Source organism: Balaenoptera physalus (assembly GCF_965194825.1).
Source record: "Balaenoptera physalus genome assembly, chromosome: X".
NCBI classification, from domain to species: domain Eukaryota; kingdom Metazoa; phylum Chordata; class Mammalia; order Artiodactyla; family Balaenopteridae; genus Balaenoptera; species Balaenoptera physalus.
This window is the reverse complement of record NC_138903.1, coordinates 91,849,158-91,871,754: the sequence shown is the minus strand read 5'-3', so window position 1 is coordinate 91,871,754 and position 22,597 is coordinate 91,849,158. Positions and strand designations below refer to the sequence as shown.

Here is a 22,597-nt window from a genome sequence, read left to right as displayed (position 1 = left end):
AACAACCGAGATGGGCAATAAATGCCAGCCCAATGAACAACCGCACCTGTGAAAGTAAGTGCATTTGGCCCTGCTGCTAACTCTCTCCGGTTGGAAGGACCAAAGAGTAAGTTTTCTTGTGTTTTTGGAGGAGGGAGTGGTGTAGGGGAGCAGGTAAGGAGGGAATATGAGTCCACAAGATAATTGGGAGGATAGGGTTCAGGGTAAGCTGAGGTTGGAGTTGGGTATTGTTAGTTTGAACTGGCTTTTTGTTTTGTTTTCTTCAAGTCAGTGTTGGACTTCCCTGGTGGTCCAGTGTTAAGACTCCATGCTCCCAACGCAGGGGGCAAAGGTTCAATCCCTGGCTGGGGAACTAAGACTCCACATGCTGCATGGCACGGCCTTAAAAAAAAAAAAAAGTCAGTGTTGTCTAATGATTTCTTCATCCCATAATCAAAAGCACTGAAAGTTTTTTAAACTTTGCCCATAGATGTGAGAACAATCTCTTCAGCTGGCTTTCATCTATGAATATTGCCTCATCCCCCTTGGATTCATTCATAAATTTTTGTGGAGCACCCACCACAATATGCCAGGCACTGTACTAACTACGAGGGCAACACAGTGAAGAAGAAACTTAGCCCCTGCCCTCAGAGGGCTTATATTCTGGTGCAGGAGACAAACTGTAGTAAGTTAGTGGAGAATAGTAAAAGGGAAAAAGTATTATGAAAATATATAAGAGGGAGAATTGACCTGATTATGGTAGAAGCTGGGGAAGAGGTGTCATGGAATGCTTCCCTGAGACAGAGACATTTAAGATATGACCTGAGGGGAAAGTGAGAGGGAGGGAAGCAGGAAGGACATAAGAGGAGGGAAAAGAGAACAAAGGGAGTTTTTAAAAGGAAAAAAATGAAACAGATTTGCATTTTGCCAAGAACGTTCTGAGTCACAGTGTGGGAAACAAATTGTAGGGAGACAAGAGTAGGACATGACATGAAGATGGCAAAGGAAAAAGGGGAATGTAGTGGGTCCAAGGGGAACGTAAAGCAAGGGCACTTCACCTGGTCCTGAAGGTCAAAGAAGGCCTCTGTGAAGAAGTGACATTTCAGGTGAGACCTGAAGGCTGGGTTAGGCATGGTGAGGAGCTGGAGGGGGTGAGGAGTTGAAGAGAATCTCCATCACAATAATCTTCTGCTTTAGCCAAAGCAGTCCTTTTTGCTAATGCTTTGGTCTCAACCTGGAATGCCAAGTGCCTTTTCTTTCTAGTCAAATCATGTCTATCTTTCTAGGCCCTCTCAAATCCCACCTTTTCTGATCACACCCAGATATGGCTTCTCTTGCTTCTAAACTCCTATTCCATGTTTGTCACTTAGCGTTTAAAGATACACTATTTAGTGTTGTTATTTAACTTTACACATAACCACAAACTCTTTGTAAGCTCCTTAAACTTATGAACTGCCTTCGATTACTTTGGCATCACCCAGGGTACCTAGCTCAGTGATGAGCACATAAAGTACTCACTGAATGAATGAATGAATGAATGAGGCACTAGAGCCCCTGCAGGCCTCCTTTAGTAATTCACTATTATCTGTGAAGCTGACAAGGAAAAGGTTTTCTTTCCCTACAAGATTTCTGCTACTTGCATCCAAAGACCTAAGATTCGAAATCAACAGCTCCTTCCCACTGGTCACTGCTTCTCACCCCCCTTCCAATCCTGCCCCCTCTCCCACCACCACCTTCTATTGTTTCTTCTGTCTTCTGGTTGTCAGCCAGGATGAGAAAATGGTCTAGCTGTCCTCAGAGACTTACACCAGCCTGGACTGCTCTGCAGTGCCATGAAGGGCCAGGACTTTTGTTTACAGCTGGGACCATGGTGAGGCGGTGAGCACAGCTGACAGCCCCACGCTGGAGCAAACATCAATCTTCTTCTGTCCTCTCAGCCAAGTTTCACAGACCAGCTCTATTGAAAACTGGCTGCACCCGCCTGGGTCTCACTGACATCCCACCCACAACTCTGGCCTGGGAGCTGCTGGGTGAATCTTGGCTTTGTACCTTTTAGGCACTGCCCTTGCTCTCTTCTCTGGCCCCAGCCTCTAATCATGCTACCTCAACTTTAGGGCTTTGAAAGAACTTGTCCTCCTAGGTCCCCACACTCCACAGTGCCCCACCTCTCCAACCATATCTTCTGACTCCCACCAGTGCACCAACACCCTTGCTTGCTCAGTCGAAGTAAAAACACAACAACAACAAAAAAGAACCAAACCACCCAGTTTTCAAAGTGTACTTTTATTGAGCCTGCCTTTCCAAGCTGAGCAGACAAGGTTCCAGGCCCTTGGAGGCTCGCATGCGTATGTAATCTTTGCCTTCAGACGGCTTTCCCACTTGTTTTAAAACCTGCAAATCAGATGGGGCCTGGAGCCTTCAAAGACTATCCTTTGAGATCCCAAGTGAGGGCCTCTTTGTAACATATTCTGCTCCCTGGTCTCCTCCTTCCCTAGCACCTTTGCCCTCTCCAGCACTCACCTGGGGTGAGAATGAAGCACCTTCTCTTGCCCCCAGGTTCTCTTTGCCTGTGTTTCTCTGCCTACTGGCTAACAGTTTTCACCAATTATCTGAGGCCTGTTTCCTGGTTTTCACCCTCTCCCCACTCCCAAAGGCCCGAGGGAGATGATTCACTTCTCTCACTTGCAGTAGCTCATTATAGCAACACTTCTTCAGGGATCCGGTAGAGAGGGACTGCAGACCAGAGGAGTCTCCCCTTCTAGGAGACCTTCTCAGGATTTCCAGCACAGAGGCTTTTTCAATCTAAAATACCCCCCCTCCCCATATTTTTACATGGTACCTTCCTACTAAATGTTATCACCCAAGCCCTTGGTTAACAGAAGAGAATCCCATGTGTGTTCTCCTTCCCAGGACTGACGAAGCACTTTTAATTTTTCTTTTTTTTTTTGTCTTTTTTAACTGTTTTATTATGGAAACCTTCAAAAAAAAAAAAACACAAAAGTAGGAAGACTAGTATAATGAACCCCCATGTGCCCATCATTAAACTTCGACAATTTAAAGACACAGCACTTTAAGTGCTACTGGCTTGTCCTCTTTAATACGACAGCTGAAATTTTCAAAAGGCATAGCTTTTATCATTCCCAGTAAAATGGGGACTGTGAGTGCAGGTTATAAGCACGAACACAGTTATCTCTGAAAAAGGGCTCAAGGCATCCTCTCGAGGCAATGCTCAGATTGTAGGAGTCAGTATACACTGGGGGAAATCAGTCCTCATCTCTGTTGGTCGATGTGTACTACGGATGAGTTGACATGATGATTCCAAGTGAGGTGTGTGGTTCACAAAGCCACACATTTTGGTGAATCGCATGCTAAACTACTGACTCAGGAAGGGGAAACCAAGGGATTGTGTGCAAGTCTGGCATCCCAAGGCCACTCGAGGACTACACTGATTAGATTCAGGTTCTCAGTCATTTGAAGTAACCTCTTTCTGCCACATGGATGGGTCAGTTGGAGCAGGGCGGCGGTTGATTACAGAAGAGGAGAGGAGCTAGAAGAGAATAGATACCCCTAAAAGGATAAAACTTTCCCATGACTAGTTCCATCATTGGCCCTGTCTATCATGGGCTAGCAAACTAGACTGATCCAGACTAATTTGCTGAACTTGTTTTATGAAATCCCTATAGAACAAGGCAGGTACAAATAGATAGAAAAAACATTGTTATTAAAGAAATACCATTTTGCTTAGCCTTGAAATATTAGGTTTTTAAAAAACTTTTAAATTAACCAAGCATTCTTTTAAAAATCATCCAATAAGCTAGTCAGAACCAAATGAAAAAATATCAAATTAACCTTAAAATGGAGCAATTTCATCTACTACCCAGAAGCCATGGGAAGATACTGGTGTCCCTCTCCACCCTCCAGAAGACACTGACCACTACCTTCCAGACCTAGCCACGAGGTAAGACAAGCAAGGCCAGCAGATACTGTTGGGCAGGGCAGGTTGTACCCTGCACAAGGGTACCCAACTGAGAGGGAACAAGTGGAGGCTGAAATTCATTCTTCAACTGCCCTGGTGGAGCTCCAATACCCCTGAGAAAGAAAACATTTTTCTCATTGTTCCACTAGAGTGGACACATCTCTGCAATTTGTCTGCCCCCAGGTGGCACATGTTTCTAATTAGCACAAAGGCATCATATGAGCAAATGGTGGCCTTGAAAATTAACTTAGAGATCTTAGAGCCATCAGGTGTTCTGTGAAGGCTGCGACCATAAATAGCCTGTTTGGCCTTGGGCCTTGAAACCAAACATTGACCAAAGCTATATTTCCCTTCCAGTTGACACAGATTGTGAAGACACTGATTCAGCTGTAAAATAAAATGGAAGAAGAGTAACTCACATTTTCTGAGGATCTAATAAGAGTCAGGAGTCTGCTGAAGCTTCATCCCACTAGTAAGTGGAAGGGGCAGGAGAGTATTCACATTTGAGAGGGTTCCATGGCATAATGGGAAAAAACATGGGCTCTGAAGTCACAGAGAAGTCTGAATCTTTGGTCTGCTGTTTACTAGTTGGCAACTTGAGTAAATATTTAACTTCTCTGGGCTTCAGTGAGGAGTCACTAAGATAACTGATGTAAAGAGCTGAGCATAGTGCTGCCTGGCACATAGGAGGCATTCAGTTCCTATGTCTTTTTCTGCTACTACCCTGACTCCAAATTTAATTCACATTATTCACACCCGTGGCCTTAGGACCTCACTCAGTAGAGCATAAGGACAGGTCTACCAGACAGAATATTGGAGGGAGAGTCAGGAGACGTGGGTCCCAATGCCAGATATATCCGCTGTTATATAGTATATTGGGTAAGTTACTCCCCTCTCCGGACCCCATCAATAAAACAGGAGAATATACCTAGCTCTGATGCTGAAAGGCAAGAGCAGAGGAAATTACTTTTCTTGGGCACCTGCCATGAAATATACACTAAGCTAGGCCCTTTTACATACCTTATATACACTAAATCAGCACTGTCCCATAAAACTTTCTGATGGTGGGAATGTTCTATATTTGTTGATATCTAATTTGATACTAACACTAGCCATAAGTAGCTACTGAGCCCTTGAAATGAGGTTAGTGCAACTGAGGAACTAAATTTTTAATTTTACTTAAATTTAACTAATTCAAATTTAAATACCTATGTGTCTAGTGGTTACTGTATTGGATACTGCAGCTCTAAGATTATGAAGCAGGAATATTTGTTCCCATTTACTATATGTTGAAACTGAGGCTCAGAAAAATTAAAGAACTTGCTGAAAGTCACATAAATAGTAAATAACTAAATCAGATTCAAAACAAGGAGTAGAAAGTTTAGCAGGGTAGTACTGTCAGATACACCAGGAATTACCTAGGCTCTACTACTTACAAGTTACATAACCAAAGAGAAATAATTATAGTCTCTAGAACTCACTTTCATCATCTATAAAATAAGGATAATTATCACCTAATTTATAGGCTTACTGTTGAGATTAATGGGTTAGAGCTATATATAGAGTGTCGCTTTCAACAACTGTCTTTCCTCACCGTCCTTTTTCCTCCCCCACACATAGAAGAGGTTTAGACATAAACTAAAAAAGATAACTGTAGGGTAGAGAGCATGTGGGAAATATAAAAGCAAGAAAGGAAACACGAGCTTTCATGTGATATTTTATTATAGAATGGAGATGAGAGAAGGTATGAAATCATCAAAATACTTCCATTTATTTGGTTTGCTTCCCTGCCCTCTTCTTGATGCTCTAGTCAACGTTAGCCAAGGCAGGGAACAAGGTGTCTGTGATGCATTTTGAGGCCCAGAAAGACAAGCTACTGTGGCTGAACAACACAGTACTGTCAAAGGCTTGGGCTCGAAGGACAGGTAAAGTCCAATTCTGGTTCCCAAACTTTTGTATGCACTGAGAAAATATTAGGTACCTCTTCACAATAGTTTTTAATCTGTGAAATGGGACAGATAACACGCAGGGGGTCTCCATAAAACATATACAGCATTTATTATTTTGCTTTACATTCTGTAGTACCCTCTAGTGGAGTGTACAAAAATAAGCATTGTATTTCTGCCCTCCAAAGCAGTGCTTTTAACTTCAGTGTGCATTGGGATCACCAGAACAGTTTGTTATAACAGACAGCCAAACCCTACCTACTCCTAGAATTTCTGATTAATTAGGTTGGAGGTGAGAATCTAAATTTCTGACAACTTCCCAAAAGGTGATAACGATGCTATTGGTGTGTCTGGGAAACACTCTGAGAACTTCTGCTCTAAATCCTGCCCTTTCCGGGTGTGTGCTTGTGTGTGTTCATGAGCACACACGTGCATGCATGCACACATGTATAAGATCTATAACTGAAAAAGGTATAACTTTTGTTGTTTGATGTTCATTTATTAGTATGCATCTAATAAGGATTTTGTGAAGAATAAAAGAATATCCATGTGAATGATATGACACAGCATCTAAAATATAGAGAGCATGAAAAAAACTGAGGATCACAGAACATTAATCCCAGGTTCTCAGAACTAGTAAGTGTGGAATGGGGTTTAAAATTAGGCCTCTGACTCCAAAAACATAATAGTTTAACAGTACCACTACAGAAAATAGGGTGAAAACACACATATCTAATCATAATTTCAAAAGTAAAGAGATCAGTTTTCAATACCAGGGTCCAAGTCCATTAAAGAGAAACGTCTTTACTGACAAAACAGCCATCTATATTTTCCCTTTGGGGAGGGGGGCGGCATTTGAAGAGAAGATCTTAACCCCACAGAAAGGGTGAGAATCTCATCAGCATTAGTGCCTGGGGTCACTTATCATTTCTGACCGCCCCCCACTCGCAAAAGGCAAGTAGGAAAGAAGAGAGAGATGGGGGGAGGATTTTTTTAAGGAGGAAAGAAGGAAAGAAATGAGGTAAAACATTTGAATCAAGGGCCATAGTCCCCTGCCTTGTGGGGCTAGTAACAGAAGTTAATTTGATTTTTCCCTAGCAATGAAAGATATATATGATCTCTATAGATTGGAGAGTTCAACAAATCAGAAAAGGGGGGGATCCCATAATTCCAGGGACCAAACAGCCAATCCTTTGCTGGAATTTGGCGGCATCTAGTGGCAAACTCAATAGGTATAAACCTCACCCAGAGAACTTTCTGGAAAATTAAGAGTGCGTACTTGCCTGAAGAGCACTCTGCCTGGAGATCAGGACAAAAAGGTAAGAGAGCCTCAGCCCCCACAGAAATTCGGAGTCCCTAGTGGAGGGGAAGTCTGTCGTATATAGATATTCTCAGCAGAAAATTGTTTGTGCCAGGAGAATTGGAAGCAACTTGAGGAGGGGAGGGCGGAGGGAGCGGGGGTTGGGGGGGAAGGCTATTAGGGAACACCAATAAGCTGCTTCTTGGAGTTGCTAATATGAGAATGGGAGGGTTTGGCTCTTCACCGCTGGAGGGCTACGGTTTAGAACAGGATTTTGACGTGGAGAAAGACGTGGGAAGAAAGTGTATTTTTAGGCTCTAAAATTAAATCGATAGGGGACACTGAAATATTTCTAGCTAAGACCTTTTATCTCAATTACGGTCGCCTTGCCTTAATTAATTTTCCTTTTCCTGAGAATAATTTTCAAACATACACAAAAGTAGAAAACTATCCGTAGAGCGCGCGCACCTACACGCGCACACACGCACATGCACCCGCTTCGGGACACACACCGGCCCCAACGCTAGGGGCGCACGCCTGCGCACACCAGCTACCTCCAGCGCCACGAGGCCTGGCGTTCACGCACACGCCAACCCCAAGGCCACGTGGGCTCGCCTGCGCGCAGACGCCGTGACACTGCGCGCCCGCAGCGCTCCCCCGCACCCCAACTCGCACACACATCAAAACCCCCACTCTACCTTATTTTTTTTTCCTCCAAGAGTTGTGCAACAGGTTCGGGGGCGTGGCCCCAGATTTGACCTAGCGCTTCCCCACTCGCGGGAACCTTAGCTCATTTCCGCCCATCCTGTTTCCGCAGGCCACGTAGACACTTCCTTTCCCAGTGGAAAAAAAAACCCATAATGCCTCCCTGCAGGAAAAAAAAAAAAAAAAAAAAAAAAAAAAAACCTCTGGTCTGGGGAACTCTGGGTCGTGAAAGTAGGCCACGTGAACACCCTGCCCTATAGACTTATGACCCAACTGCTGTCGCGCTTTTGGAGGGCGGGCTAAGAACCTAAGAGGGCGAACATCATTGGCCAGAGCCCGCACTAAAGGAGGAAGGTGATTGGTTTACTTCAAGCCTTAACCGTGAAGAAGCAGGCTGCTAGCACCCGCCTTTACTGCGGCGAAGTGTCATTGTTGACGTGGTGGGCTTCGTCCAATCATTTGGTTATAGAACATTCTAAAACTTAGACAAGACGATTGTGATTGGCTGGAGGGCGTAAACCCGCCTCCAGGGTGACGTGTCTGCCTATGGATATCAGTTGCCAGAGAAACCTGGCTTTACTATGGCGGTTGGAGGGTCGGCAGTCATCACACGTCGGCTGCTGGAAAGAGCTGGATTCTCGTTTCAGGTTTCGGGGTGGGGGTGGGGAGAAAGGGTTGACGATTTCCTCTTATCGTCGCGTATATAGGCAAGATTAACTAATGGCTTTACAATCGGGCAGAGCTAGATTCAAATTCCTACTCGCCAACGCCCAGCTTGGGCTGGCTGCTGTTCTTTCTGCGTCTCGGTTTCCATGTTTGTAAAGTGGTGATAATAATAGTATCTACCTCAGAGACGTGTGCCTCCGAGGCGTGTGCTGTATATTAGTGCGTGTAATATACGAAAGCGAGGTAATGTAGTGCGTATAATAACTTAATACGAAGCCTGGCTCCGGAAGATATTAGCTATTATTGTGGAGAGAAAAACCCGGGTAATAGAATGAGAAAAAGCATAAAATTATGTAAAGTCGTTCATTACAGTGCTTTTCCTGCCCATCACTCCCTTCCCTAGAAGAAATTCGAGATATAAGAGAGACGTATCAATCTTTACCGATGAAATAATTTATTTGGGAATTACCTCAAAATAGCGGGGATTGGAATTTTCCATATTGAAAAGTTAAAAAAAAAAAAAAAGCGGCGTGGGGGTGGGGAGAGATGGAGAATGAGAGCGAGCTGGAGGTGAACCGCATGCGAGGAGTAGGCCTTGTTTGGATCCTGATTCGGACACACCAACTATAAAAAAAAAAAATGTTTAACACGCATCGGGAAATTTTGAAGACGGATTCGATATTTGATGTTTTTTAAGGAATTAATGACGATGTTTTAGACGTTGTAATGGTATTGTGGTTATGTTTTCAAATTGTCTTTAGCTTGTAGAGATAATATACGAAAATATGGATTAAATAATAAAATGTCTCAGATTGGCTTCAAAATACGTTGATGTCTAGGATTTGCTTCATAATAAGCTCAGCGGTAGGGGGAAGTGGGGAGGGGTATAGATGAAACAAAATTGGCCCTAAGTTAATCGTTTAAGCTGAGTGATGGCCATATGGGATTCCTTATATTATTCTCTCTACCTTGGTATATGTTTGAAATTTTCCATAATAAAATACAGAAAGTCAGCTCTTCAGTGAGCTTGAAAAAAACGGAGTGGGGGGGAGCAGTGGGTGGGGTTATAGATAAAACAAGATGGCCTTCAGTTGGTAATTGTTGAAGCTGGATTATACATTCGCATAGGTTTATAATATTATTCCCCCTACATTTTTATCCATTTGAAATTATCCTTAATAAAAAGTACTTTAAAAAAGCAAAAACAAATTACTTTATCAAAAATCAGGGTAAATGTACAATAAGGTAAATTTGAAAATGTAACCACAAGAAAGGAAAAAAACACTTGTACATTATTTATCAGCTTTGGTGTCCTTTGTGTGTGATAAAACGCATTGATGGAAAAGAAAACGTTCATCTCATATCTTTTTATTTTATGTCCTTTCCTGTCCCCTTGTTTGACCTTCTAGGCTACCATCAGAAAAGCTAAGTTTGCTGAATAGTGAGGATCAGAAGATCTGATCCTGATTGCAGAACATCCCTGATTACAGAATCTTGGGTAAGTGCCTCCCTTCTCCTGGCCTCAGTTTGCAAACAAGATAATTCCACATAACCTTCCTAACTGTCCAGGAATATTTTGAGGATTAATAAGCACCTGTCTAGGAAAGCACTCTACATTCTAAGAAGGGAAGGATGGAGCTAAGTCCATTTGTGCTTCCAGTATAGAAAGTGCCTAAACAACAGAGGGCTATATAATTTTACATTCCTTGATAAAAGATACTGTAATTGATCCCCTATAGTTAGCTCCATACATCCTTTTTTTTTTTTTTTTACTTTGTGGCATCCCATATGCAGCATAATTTAGTGGTTAAGAGCAAATACTGACTTCCTGAATATAAATCCTGGCTCTGCCACTTATTGTGTGATCCTGGGCAAGATACTTACTCGCTTTGTCTCTAAATTTCCTCATATGTAAAATAAAGATAGTAACAGTTCCTACTTCATCGGATTGTTGAGGGAATTACATGTAAAATTACAGGACATTGTTTGGCACATATAAGTGTTTGAGTTAATAATTATGACTCTTAGTCCTTCTGCTTCATCCTGTTTTACACACACGTGCACATGTGCACACACATGTTAATAAAAGCAGTAGATACCTTTTTGGAGTTGTAAATAATAATAATAATACTGTTGGTTTCTCTCCTGATTTTCCAGAAGCAGCAGTTACTACTAGAACTGAATTCTGAAATTATAACTTCTGACTTACCCTAACAATCTAGAAAGATATTGAGTATGTTGATCATGTTTATTTATAAGGGAATTTCCAGGAGCTATAATTTTAACTAGCAAATCATAACCATATTCAGTCTGCTAACAGCTTTTATATCATTCCTCTTTTGTCTCAGACTCAAAAAATATCTGTTAAACATAAAGGAAGTGTTCCAAGATCCAGAATTGATATAAATGTAACTGACATGGTGTATATGCATTTAAAGGTTTATTCCAACAAACTGTTGGAGATATTGTTCACACTCACTTGTGACACATTCATACACAAAAATGTCAGCATTTGGAGTCTGTATTCCTGAATGGCCCATCATTTGCATGAGGAGATGAAGGAAGGTTTTTCAGTCTCTTGACAGCTTTATTTTCCCATGGAGTCACGATATTTTCCTTTTTACTTTTTTTTCTTCTGAAAACTAGGTTGCAGAGAAGGGCACTGCCCTGGTGGGAAAGATGCAACAGATGGGTAGGCACAGAACCCCTTTACAAGAGGCCATTTGGAGAATGATTAAAGGTGAAAGGGAGGGAGGTGTACTGTTAGGCCAGTAGCAGCTCAGAGAAGACAAGGGTCAAGGTAGCCTGAAATGGAGAAAGCCTCAAGGAGGAAAAGGACCTTGACCAGGGCCTCTGAGGATGGGCAGAACCTAGAAGGGGGGAAGGAAACCAGTTCAAATGGAATGCCTACAAAGTATACGACATACAATGATAATTAACTGAAAAGTCTAGCTGTGTGTTAGAACCATGGATAAGAATACATCAGAAAATCATTATGAATTTTAAATATGTGTATTTTAATATAAATCTTTAGTCACATAATTGATCATGTGAATCAGTCTCCTTGTAATGTAAAAAGCTAAAATATGACAGTAGGCCCAGGTTTCCTTTTCTCATACCTCCAATTCTCTTACTCTCCCCAGAGTTAACCACTATTATCAGTTCTGTTTCCTTCGAGATCTCTAATTATGTACCTGTTTAAAAAACGTATATGGATACATATAAAATATTGTTTTGTGTTTTCTTTTACATAAATATGGTGTCACATTATAGGTATTGTTTTGCAACTTGCTATTTTTATTCAACAAATTGTCTTGATATCTTCACATCCATTCATAGAGTTCTGATTCCATTCACAGTGGCATTCCTTTAACTAGCATTATAGTCCATGTAATGGATAAACCACATTTTGTTTTGCCAAATCACTATTGATAGTCCTCTAGGTTGACTCCAGTGTTTTGCTGTTTCAAATTATACTGCATCAAACATCCTTGGAACCCATTTACAAGTGTTATTCCAGGGCAATATTTATATCTTTAAACTATGATGATTAAACCAGTGTTGATACTGGTGTGAGAACAGACATCACTGTGACAGAACAGATGACCTAGTAACAGTGATACCTTTAAAAATTGAATAATCAAAAATCACTGGGAAGAGAGTACCTTAAAAGACCCATAGACCTCTAGGAATTTAGAATGTTATAAATCAGCAATTCAAATCAGTGGGGAAAGGATAGGCTCTAATAATTAATACTAGGAAAAATTAGCTGTATATTTGGAAGAAACTATAAAAATACTGAGAAATAATATAGGAAGTCATTTAGAATATTGATTTGGGAGCATTTTCCCCCGGCATGACATGCCAAAGTTCACAAAGGAAAAGGTTGACACATTCGTGTTTCTTATACACACAGAGAGACCCACTTAGAAGAAAAATGACAGTTTGGAAAAAATATTTCCAACATACCAAAAAACCTTAGTATTTAATTATTAGAAGTCAATAAAAGAGGCAAAACAACCTAGTAGAAACGAGGACAAAATATTTACATAAGAAAAAGATACATATGAATGTCTGAAGATATGCTCAGTATCACACAAATGCAAATAAAAACATCTTACTACATACTAGATTGGACCCCCCAATTTTTTTTCCAAAAAGATGTTTATCCAGTGTTGCTGAAGGTGTGGGTGAATGAACTTTAACGTTTTTGCTGGGAGTACAAATTAAAACAGCTCTTTACAAATTAATTTGCCTGTATGTCATCAAAGTTGTAAATAAGCAAATCCTTTGCGCAGTTCCACTGCTGAGAATGTCCTGAATACTTACCTAACATGCTAATATGTCTGTACACTGATGTCTGTTACAGCATTTCTATAATAATGAAGTATTGGAAACAACCTAAATGTTCATTTATATGGGGCTGGTTAAATTATATTATGTGGAGATTATAGAATGATGCGGATATTAAAAAGAATGAGCTAGGTATGTGTGGATATAGATGGCCGTGATAAAGTGAGAAAAGGTGGGGAGCAATATGTATCTCACATTTGTCAAGACAAATCAAGTAAATGCATGATACATATTCACAATATGAACAGACACATTTAGTTTTAAAGGTAGGTTTTTGTGTGAATGTGTACATAAAAAGATTTGAAAGCATACACACTCATTCTGGGATTGAGGTGGGGAGGGGAGAATGCCCACATCTTTATATATTCTGGTATTTATAATTACGTAAAGGAACTATTACTCAAATGTTACCACAAAATTAATTACTCAGGCGGGAGGAATATATATTTTCAGTTCACAATTTAAATAATTTCTGGGTGGATTAAGGAATTAAAATATAAACAAATCCATTAAAATGTCATCTTAATCTTTAAGCTTAATGGAAGGAAAAACCACATATTTCATCATACAAATCTTAATCTTATCAGACACTAAACTAGGGGAAATATTTGCCCAATATGATAATTGATAAACAACTGTAGATGTTAAACTCATTAAGAACCAACTCAAAATGAATGGGCAGAGGACAAGTAAAATATAACTGGCCAGGAAACACATTTTTTAAATGTCAAAACCACTAATAAAAAATACAAGCTGAGTAGATACACCCGTTTTCCTTATCAGATTTACAGTGCTGGATAGACGGTGCCGACCAGAGTTGTGAGGTTGAAAATTGGTACAACTTGTGGGGAAAGTAATTTGGCAACAAACATATTACCTCTCAACCTACTAAATCTGCATCTGGGAATCTTAAAGGAATAATGAGGGCAAAAGATATTTTACTTACAGGATAGATTGAGGGGGAGGGTCACTTTCCAGAAAGGGGGTGGTTAAGTAAATTACAGTATGCCCATTTGGTGGATCTCCTACAGCTCTCAAGATGTATGCAGATTATAACCTTACTAACATAGGGAAATGATCTGTTGTAATAGCAAGTTTTTTTAAGTGAAAATCTGATTTAATACCAGGATGAGGTTACCTCCAAGTATTTACACAGAAATTGAAGATAGAAAACTAAGGCAAACATACGGATGTGTTTTCTCAATATCTGGCATACCCTAGAGCTGACCTGTAGGGAACAAGTGGAAAAATATTTCATGACTGTCGTCCCTAATTTGTGCTTCCATTTTCCCCATGTGTTGAATCACCTCCTCACTGATTCACTAATGTATACCATACCCACCAGGGACCTAAGTGCTACTGCAAAAAGCACAAGATACATATTACACAAGGCCTATGGCAAATGGAGGTTAATGATGTAGTTCCATAAGCAAAACTAACACATGAAACATTTAAATACTAAGCTGTGGAGTACTAACGGCTTCATATGACACTGGCGATGGGAGTGAAAGGTGGGCTAGAGTAGTTAGGAAATTTAAAGAGGAAATGGGACTTTCGTGATATTTAGATGAGGGAGATGAAGGGAGGAAGCATGATTGGAGTTAAGAGTGGGTATACAAAGCCAGTAAACGATGTTAATAAAGTCAGAAACTGGCAGATTTGAAGTTTAAAACAGCTCAAAGCAATATATAGTGCTAACGTTTTTAATGAGGAATATGCACAGCACGTCTGCCACCAAGCCGTGGAGTAATGTAAGCTTCTAGGAAGGGAGGTACAAAGTACAGTGACCCTAATGAAACTCCATAAATTTGTATTACAGGTAGGAGCCAGACATCAAAAGGATGGGTCTTCCCTCTGATGTTTGGCTTCCTACTCCAGGTAGTAATAGTTGCTTGATCTGTAGGATACTCAGATGGAAATAAAGGTACTGAGACAATTCTTAGAAAGGCTGCTTCCCTGGCTTTATTCAGTCTGGGCAAAAATCTTGACTCGTGTGGGTATTCTTCTGTACCGTGTCAGGTATTTCATTCAACTTGGGACTTTATATGAAAAATAGAATTTGTAGAGAATGATGGAACTCACCCACTTAATGAGAGCCAGGTAGAATTCCTTGTTGTAATTTTCTTGTGCATAAATACATGTAATCAATGCCAAGGATATACAGTAGGTTCAGGGATCATTCTCAAGTTCCTCACTAAGGAATTGCTGATGACCAGTGTGACTTCCAAAAGAGTTCCTATGCAGCCTGGCTCTACTTCTGTGTGTTTTACAGTCTGGTTGGCACTGGGTCATTCTGCTTTCTTTAGTTTGTATTTTAACTATACCCTTGTTTTGTGGAAGGTCTGCCCATTATTAGCCCCCAGGTAGGCTTTCTGGATTTCACCTATATAACTTAACTAAATTCTCTGATATCCACACATACTGTGTCCCCACTGTCCCAGTCACAATAATTTTTTTTTTAGAAACACTTTATAAGCTTGGTAGCTTACAGTATAATGCCATGAAACACTGGCCACTCTCTGATCCTTCACAGGATGTGTCTATATATCCCTCTCAGCCAGAAAGTTTCTGATTCCCACAGGGTCAGTGTCTGTATTCACAGATCTTGATGCTCTCTGAGGAGCACCTTTGCTCTGATTTCTGCTGAGAGCTTTGTGTTCTGTCAGAGGATATCATTTGCTTAGTGATAGAAGCCAGGCCTCTCTCGCCAATAACTGGCTTCCCTGATTCACAGCTCTAGTTTTCTGGCATTTCTCACCTCATTTCCTCTTCACGGATTCCCTGACACCTGCCCACATAATCTTAGGGGCTAGCGATTGGCAAAAGGGCTTTTTTTCTGTGGGTTAAAATTGTAGTTACCAGAGAAACCTGGTTTAAGGCTTGCCCACCATCATATCTCGTTCTTTCCCCGAGGTTACCCTGGCTTTAATGGTGTGGTGTTTATTCATCTAGTTACTTTCCTGTGTATTTTTTTAAAAATATTTATTTATTTATTTGGCTGCGCTGGGTCTTAGTTGTGGCGTGCGGGATCTAGTTCACTGACCAGGGATCGAACCCGCGCCCCCTGCATTGGAAGCGCGGAGTCTTAACCACTGGACCACCAGGGAATTCCCAACCTTCCTATGTATTTTTATACACATCAGTTTAAAACATAGAAATTGGACCTCACTGTTCATAAAAACTGTCTAAAATATTGTTATTTCTCCACTTGTGCTATCTCTGGGATCCTCTTGTACACATTATTATGCAACTTGCCTATTTACCTAATAGTGTATAATTGAACATCTTTCCATGTCAGTACATGAATCTCTGCTTAATTCATTTGAATGTTCTTCCATGGTGTGCATACATAATAATTTCTATTACCATTTCCCTGTTGAAGAATATTTGTTTCCAGTTCTTCAGTATTACAAACACCACTGCAGTGAACATCCTTGTATCCATGTTCACATATGCAGATATTCCTGCAAGGTACTGTGCTAGCTGTTCAGCCACATCGTATTTATGAAATTCTTAACAAGAACCTGTGAAGGCTGGGGGTAATTTGCTACATTCCATAGATGAAAAAACAGGCTAAGAGAGCTTACATATCTTGCCCATAGCCTCACAACCCATAAATGGCAGAGCCTTATTGAAGTAGAAGTATGTCTAACAGCAGAACTCATGTATTTTCTTTGATATCACAATTGTAAACCACATGTTTTTAAATTAGATTTTTTTCCCAGTATTTCAGAAAAGTTTATCTTCATTGCTGATGTCTGCTTTCCTTTCTAGGTTGTGTCTCCCACCTCATCTCTCCAGACATCCCAGAAGATCTGTAAGATTCCATCTGGGAAAACACTAGGAGTTTTTGGAAGGGAAAGAAGGAAGAGGATTATGTAAGTCAAAGGACTTGTTTAATCTGTCATACCATAAGAATCACAGAACACTGTCTTTTCATCTTTATCTTACTAACCCTCTCTGCTGCATTTTACAGTGTAGATTATCTCTTTTTCCTTCTTGAAACTCTCAACTACTTTGGCTTCCAAAATAACATTCTTCTAATTCTCATACGGCTGCTCTGACCTTTTTGTTTTATTTGTTCTCTCTCTCTCTCCCTCTCCTCACCCCTTAAATACCATTCTTTCTTAGGTTTTTCCAGAACTCTGTACTTGGTTCAGTTTTTCTTCTACTACCAGCTATATGAGGATTACTCTCAAATCTCCGTTTCTGGTTTTGACCTCTCACCTAAGCTTTAAAGTCATTTGTTTAACTCCATACCTCACACTTACTACATCTAGTACTGAACTTCTTTCCTCTCTAATCCATTTCCTTCTCCTCTAGATGCAGTCTCATTTGGTGATAATACTATGACCTAATCACCCATTCTCAAAACCCTGGCAGTCATCACTGACTTTATCCCTCACCAATTTATTATCTCCTCCAACAAGCTATTGCTGAAAGTGGTGTTCGGTAGCATTTCTTGTTTGCTCCGAAAATATTCTGTGCCTATAACTATCACTTTACTAACCTTGTTGTTTTATAATTGTCACTTTAGATATTCGAATCCCTAGCGCCTAGCATAGTACATGTCCAGAAGCAGATAAGCAGTAATGTATGATGACTAACTGAATGGATGAGGTTAGGGTGGGGTTCCTGGGGTTAGGGTGGGTGCAGGGGTCATTCTGTATCCTTGTCTGCCTTGTACCCACCATCTCCCCAACTTGTGTGACTCCCTTCTCGTCTACCTGCCTCTGTAAATACTCCGCTTCCCCCCAATCAAACTTGGTGTGTGTTCTCCCAAAAAAAAAAAAAATAAGATCGGGCGCTCCTATTATTTTATTGCTGATTCCAAACTAACCATTAAAAATTAGTGCTTTTATTAATTCATTAATTACTCAGGCTTAAAACTGTGGAGGCACCTTTGACTCCTCCCTCTCCTTCATTTACCAAGTTCTATATTCAGTTTCTCTTGACTCTGTCATCAGCTTAGTTCAGGCCTACTGGACTTACAGAAAAACCTTTGCTGTTACTCATTTTGCCTCCAGCCACCTAAGTTAATCTTTCTTGTTTCTTTCATCTTGTCATTTTCCTGTTCAGAAGTCTTGAATTTCAGTTCCACTGCCTTTTGTAGTTTAATTCATTCTTTCGCTAAAATTATATTCCTGTCTTTTGAGTGGCATTGAAAAGCTAATTTATGGGCAGGTCTGATGAGTGATTGGGTGGGCTGAGAGTAGTGGGTGGGTGGTAGTGAGGATCAAAGAGAGAGAAGAGGTAGTAAGTCACTTACAATTAATTGGTTGGCCCTGAAATAGGATTTGAAATCCAAATTCCAAGAGAGTAGCGTGTGTTGTGCTTTGATAGGTTTTTAGGAAGCACGGTGTGTTAAAGTTCGCCATAGAAAACAACCAAGTAAAATACTTTATATATTACAGTGGTTGGAATAAAAACAGGGTTGAATGAGTTCCAGAAAGCAGGGTTCTCAAACTCGTGGACAACAATCTGCAGACGAAGACAACTTCAAAAAACCAACTAGAAGCAACATGCAGAGAAGTAAGATGAGAGGGGCCTCCTCGGGAAAGAAGACAGCTGGTCCCCAGCAGAAGAATCTGGAAGCAGCACTCCCAGGCAGATGGGGGGGCCGCTCTGCAGAGAACCCCCCTTCAGGGTCCGTGAGGAAGACAAGAAAGAACAAACAGAAGACCCCTGGCAACGGAGATGGTGGCAGCACCAGCGAAGCACCTCAGCCACCTCGGAAGAAAAGGGCCCGGGCAGACCCCACCGTTGAAAGTGAGGAGGCATTTAAGAATAGAATGGAAGTTAAAGTGAAGATTCCAGAAGAATTAAAACCATGGCTTGTTGAGGACTGGGACTTAGTTACCAGGCAGAAGCAGCTGTTTCAACTCCCTGCTAAGAAAAATGTAGATGCCATTCTGGAAGAGTATGCTAATTGCAAGAAATCGCAGGGAAATGTTGATAATAAGGAGTATGCAGTTAATGAAGTTGTGGCAGGAATAAAAGAGTATTTCAATGTGATGTTGGGCACTCAGCTGCTCTACAAATTTGAGAGGCCCCAGTATGCCGAAATCCTCTTGGCTCACCCTGATGCGCCGATGTCCCAGGTTTATGGGGCGCCACACCTACTGAGATTATTTGTAAGAATTGGAGCAATGTTGGCATACACGCCCCTTGATGAGAAGAGCCTTGCGTTACTGTTGGGCTATTTGCATGATTTCCTAAAATATCTGGCAAAGAATGCTGCGTCTCTCTTTACTGCCAGTGATTATAAAGTGGCTTCTGCTGAGTACCACCGCAAAGCCCTGTGAGGGTCTACTGACCACTCACTGTTATGTCTGGTATCTGTAAACACTCTTTTTGTTCTTAGTCTTTTTCTTGTATAATTGATGTTCTTTAAAATTGTTAATGTATAACAGGGCTTATGTTTCAGTTTGTTTTCTGTTTTGTTCTAAACAGAAAATAAAAGGAGTGCAAGCTCCTTTTCTCATTTCAAAGTTGCTACCAGTGTACGCAGTAATTAGACAAAGAAGAAACATTCAGTAGAACATTTTATTGCCTAGTTGACAACATTGCTTGAATGCTGGTGGTTCTATCCCTTTGACACTACACAGTTTTCTAATATGTGTTAATGCTACGTGAAAAAAATGCCCTGATTCCTAGTGCCAAAGGTTCAACTTAATGTATATACCCGAAAACCCATGCATTTGTGCTCTTTTTTTTATGGTGCTTGAAGTAAAACAGCCCATCCTCTGCAAGTCCATCTATGTTGTTCCTTAGGCATTCTATCTTTGCTCAAATTGTTGAAGGATGGTGGTTTGTTTCATGGTTTTTGTATTTGAGTCTAATGCACGTTCTAACATGATAGAGGCAATGCATTATTGTGTAGCCACGGTTTTCTGGAGAAGTTGATATTTTAGGAATTGTATTTCAGATCTTAAATAAAATTTGTTTCTAAATTTCAAAGCAAGAAATTTGCAGTGTGCCTTTAATGTTACTGAGGCTGAGAAGTCAGCAGGCTCAGGAAAGATCTAGGTGGTATTAAAGGAGAGAGTTCTGACCCCTAGTGAAAGAATTCCTTTTATTGGGTGGGGCAGCCAGGTGTGTACCCTGCCCGGCCAGTCTCCCTCCTCTCCCCTCTGTGAGGCTTCTCAGGGTGGGATTGCTTTCTAGTGCTGCCTGTAAGAGCCACTTTTGTTCCCGATGCTCCTTGCCTCTGTGAGTTGGGCTGGTATAATAGGATATTTAATGGGTACTATAACAGCCCCTTATACTTACGCAGACCTTTGCTCTTTCCCACCAGGGGAAGCATGGGCAGCCACCTTCAGTATTGTATCAGAAATACTTGTAGATTTGGGGCCAAGGATGGCAGCTTTCCCAGCTCCAGCATTGATGCCATGTTCCCTATGCTTTTATAATCCCTTGGACATAAGATTGAGAATCCTAGAGTAGGGTATCTGTGGAGAAGAGGGATGGTGTTGGACGCCTATGATTATAAATCCATCTTACATGAAAATTCCCTAGTCAAACCAAGTTTTGCTTCATGACAGTGTTTTTTTACTTCTTTAGTGAAAAAAATATTCCATGGTTACTGCAGAAATTTCGGAAGATACACTAAGAACAAATATGAGAATAAGAATCACAGATAATGCCACTGGATCCGTCAGGGTCCCAGCAGGAAATAAATGAGACCCAAAATGGATGATTTGAGAAGTTCAATAGAGAATTTTTTCCCAAGTTGTCAGCAGAGGAGTCACCCACAGACTGGGTGACTTAAACAACAAAAATTTATATTCTCATAGTTTTGGAGGCCAGAATTCTTAAGATCAGGGTGTTGGCAGGGTTGGTTTCTTCTGAGGCCTCTCTCCTTGACTTGTAGATGGCTGCCTTCTCCCTGTGACTTCACATGGTCTTTTCCTCTGTACCTATCTGTGTCCTCCTAATCTCTTCTTATAAGACCAGTCATATTGGATTAGGGCCCACCCTAATGATCTCATTTTAACTTAGTTACCTCTATAAAGACTCTATCTCCAGATACAGTCACATTCTGAGGTACTGGGGGGAAGGGGGTAGGACTTTAACATGAATTTGGAGGTGACTCAATTCAGCCTGTAACAGGGTGTTACTACATCTAGACAAAGAAGAGTAGGAGAGGAGAGAACAGGGTGAGGGGAGGGAGTGGGAGGAGGGAGTGTGGGAGACTGTGGAGTAGGGGTGAGAGGAAGGAGCAGGGTGAGGGGAGAAAATAGGAGTAGTGGGAGGGGGGAGGGGAGGGGGAAATTACTGGAATGGTAGACAGCTGTGTGGAAAGGGCCACCTGACAGCAGCTGGAATCTTTAGGATGCAGTTAGCTCACAGAAACCTCAAAGTAGGCAGAATCCAGGAAGAGGGGCTGGGGTGGTGTACCTGACCTCACTCTTCCCTGCTTTTTATCTCCTGCTGGGTATTTCCCTTTGGCCATATTGGAAACCAAAGGGCAAAGAAGACCTTTGATATATCTATATTGGTAAGCTTGGGGGACACAGCAAGGAGGAAAAGTAGATTGGTGGGGGTAGAGCAAATGAGATTTCTAGCACACACATACCTGAAATAACCATTATTCACACTTTGCCATATATTCTTAGAATTATTATGTCCTCTTTGGGGCCTAGGGCGTTGGCCAACTAGCAGGATTCTTAACAAGGCCATTTATCCATTGAACTGGAGGCCTAGTAAACAAACGGATGTTAGCTCACATGCTTGAACATGTTAGAAATATCACATTTTAAAACATCACATTTCTAAAAATCACATTGCCTCTAAATGAACATAAATATGACCCTGAGATCCAACCGTAACATGTTGGTGGGATAGCCACTTCAGTTATTATTGAGGATCCCCCATCTTTATTACTTGTACAAACATTCTATGGTCGCATCAAAGCCTGAGGAGGTCCCCACTGACATCAGATGTCTGTCCACACTGGTTAGGAATGAGGTGCTCCTTTACTGAATTGGCCCGGTATCTTCAGATCCCTTGTCCCTGCTGCTTCCGTCAACCCTCTGGGTAGGGGGATCTTTAGTAAGACTAGGTGCCCAGCTTCTCTGAGCCCACCACAGAGTCTTCCTTGGGGCCTAATATGGAAAAACATGTCTCCGCTACTGGAAGGACCCATAAACCCTGACCTCTTTTCTCTTGCTGCCTTCAAATGCCCTCCATTCCCATCTAGGGAAACCGTGTTTGATTTTGTCAAGGCATATAGTCCTTTTCAAAATATAAAAGCCACTGGCTTCAAGCAGCTTTCACCTCCAGCTCTGCTATAAACCTCCCTCTCATGGATCTCTGCGGAAAATGGGAGGAGAGAAAAAATATAAGAACACAATATACATGTTAATATCTCAATGACTAATAATTCAGTATTTTCCAGTTAGGTTCACAGGTACTTTCTTTCTATTTTAGCTGATTTCTTCTTGTGTCATTTTTTAAAAGCAACACCTTAGGAATATTCAGGAGCGGCCTAAAGTGCTTTGTTAGGACCTAAACCAGGCCATCCTATTGATTAAAAAAAAGAAGGCAATTATAATAAGTATATCCAAATTATTACCCAAATCTCTGTTGATTTAGCAAGTTTCTATATTCTTAAACTACACAGGTGATGTAGTTTCATCTAGCCATCTAAATGACTAAAGGCTTCCCTTC

The 22,597-nt window shown here is 41.1% G+C and overlaps 1 protein-coding gene across 4 annotated transcripts; it reads left to right on the top strand.

Annotated features, from left to right (window-relative positions):
* The first annotated feature begins 7,112 nt into the window (after positions 1-7,112).
* Positions 7,113-19,893, top strand: MORF4L2 (mortality factor 4 like 2). Of its 4 annotated transcripts, none has more exons than XM_082447737.1 (4): positions 7,113-7,220; positions 9,982-10,070; positions 16,700-16,803; positions 18,340-19,893. In XM_082447737.1, exon 4 carries the CDS (start codon positions 18,364-18,366, stop codon positions 19,228-19,230), a length of 867 nt encoding a protein of 288 aa, XP_082303863.1. In that variant the 5' UTR covers positions 7,113-7,220; positions 9,982-10,070; positions 16,700-16,803; positions 18,340-18,363; the 3' UTR covers positions 19,231-19,893. The 4 variants fall into 4 exon arrangements, with proteins under 4 accessions (XP_082303863.1, XP_082303862.1, XP_082303865.1 ...); XM_082447736.1 differs by lacking the exon at positions 7,113-7,220 and adding an exon at positions 8,408-8,553; XM_082447739.1 differs by lacking the exon at positions 7,113-7,220 and adding an exon at positions 8,490-8,613.
* The last annotated feature ends 2,704 nt before the right edge of the window (positions 19,894-22,597 follow it).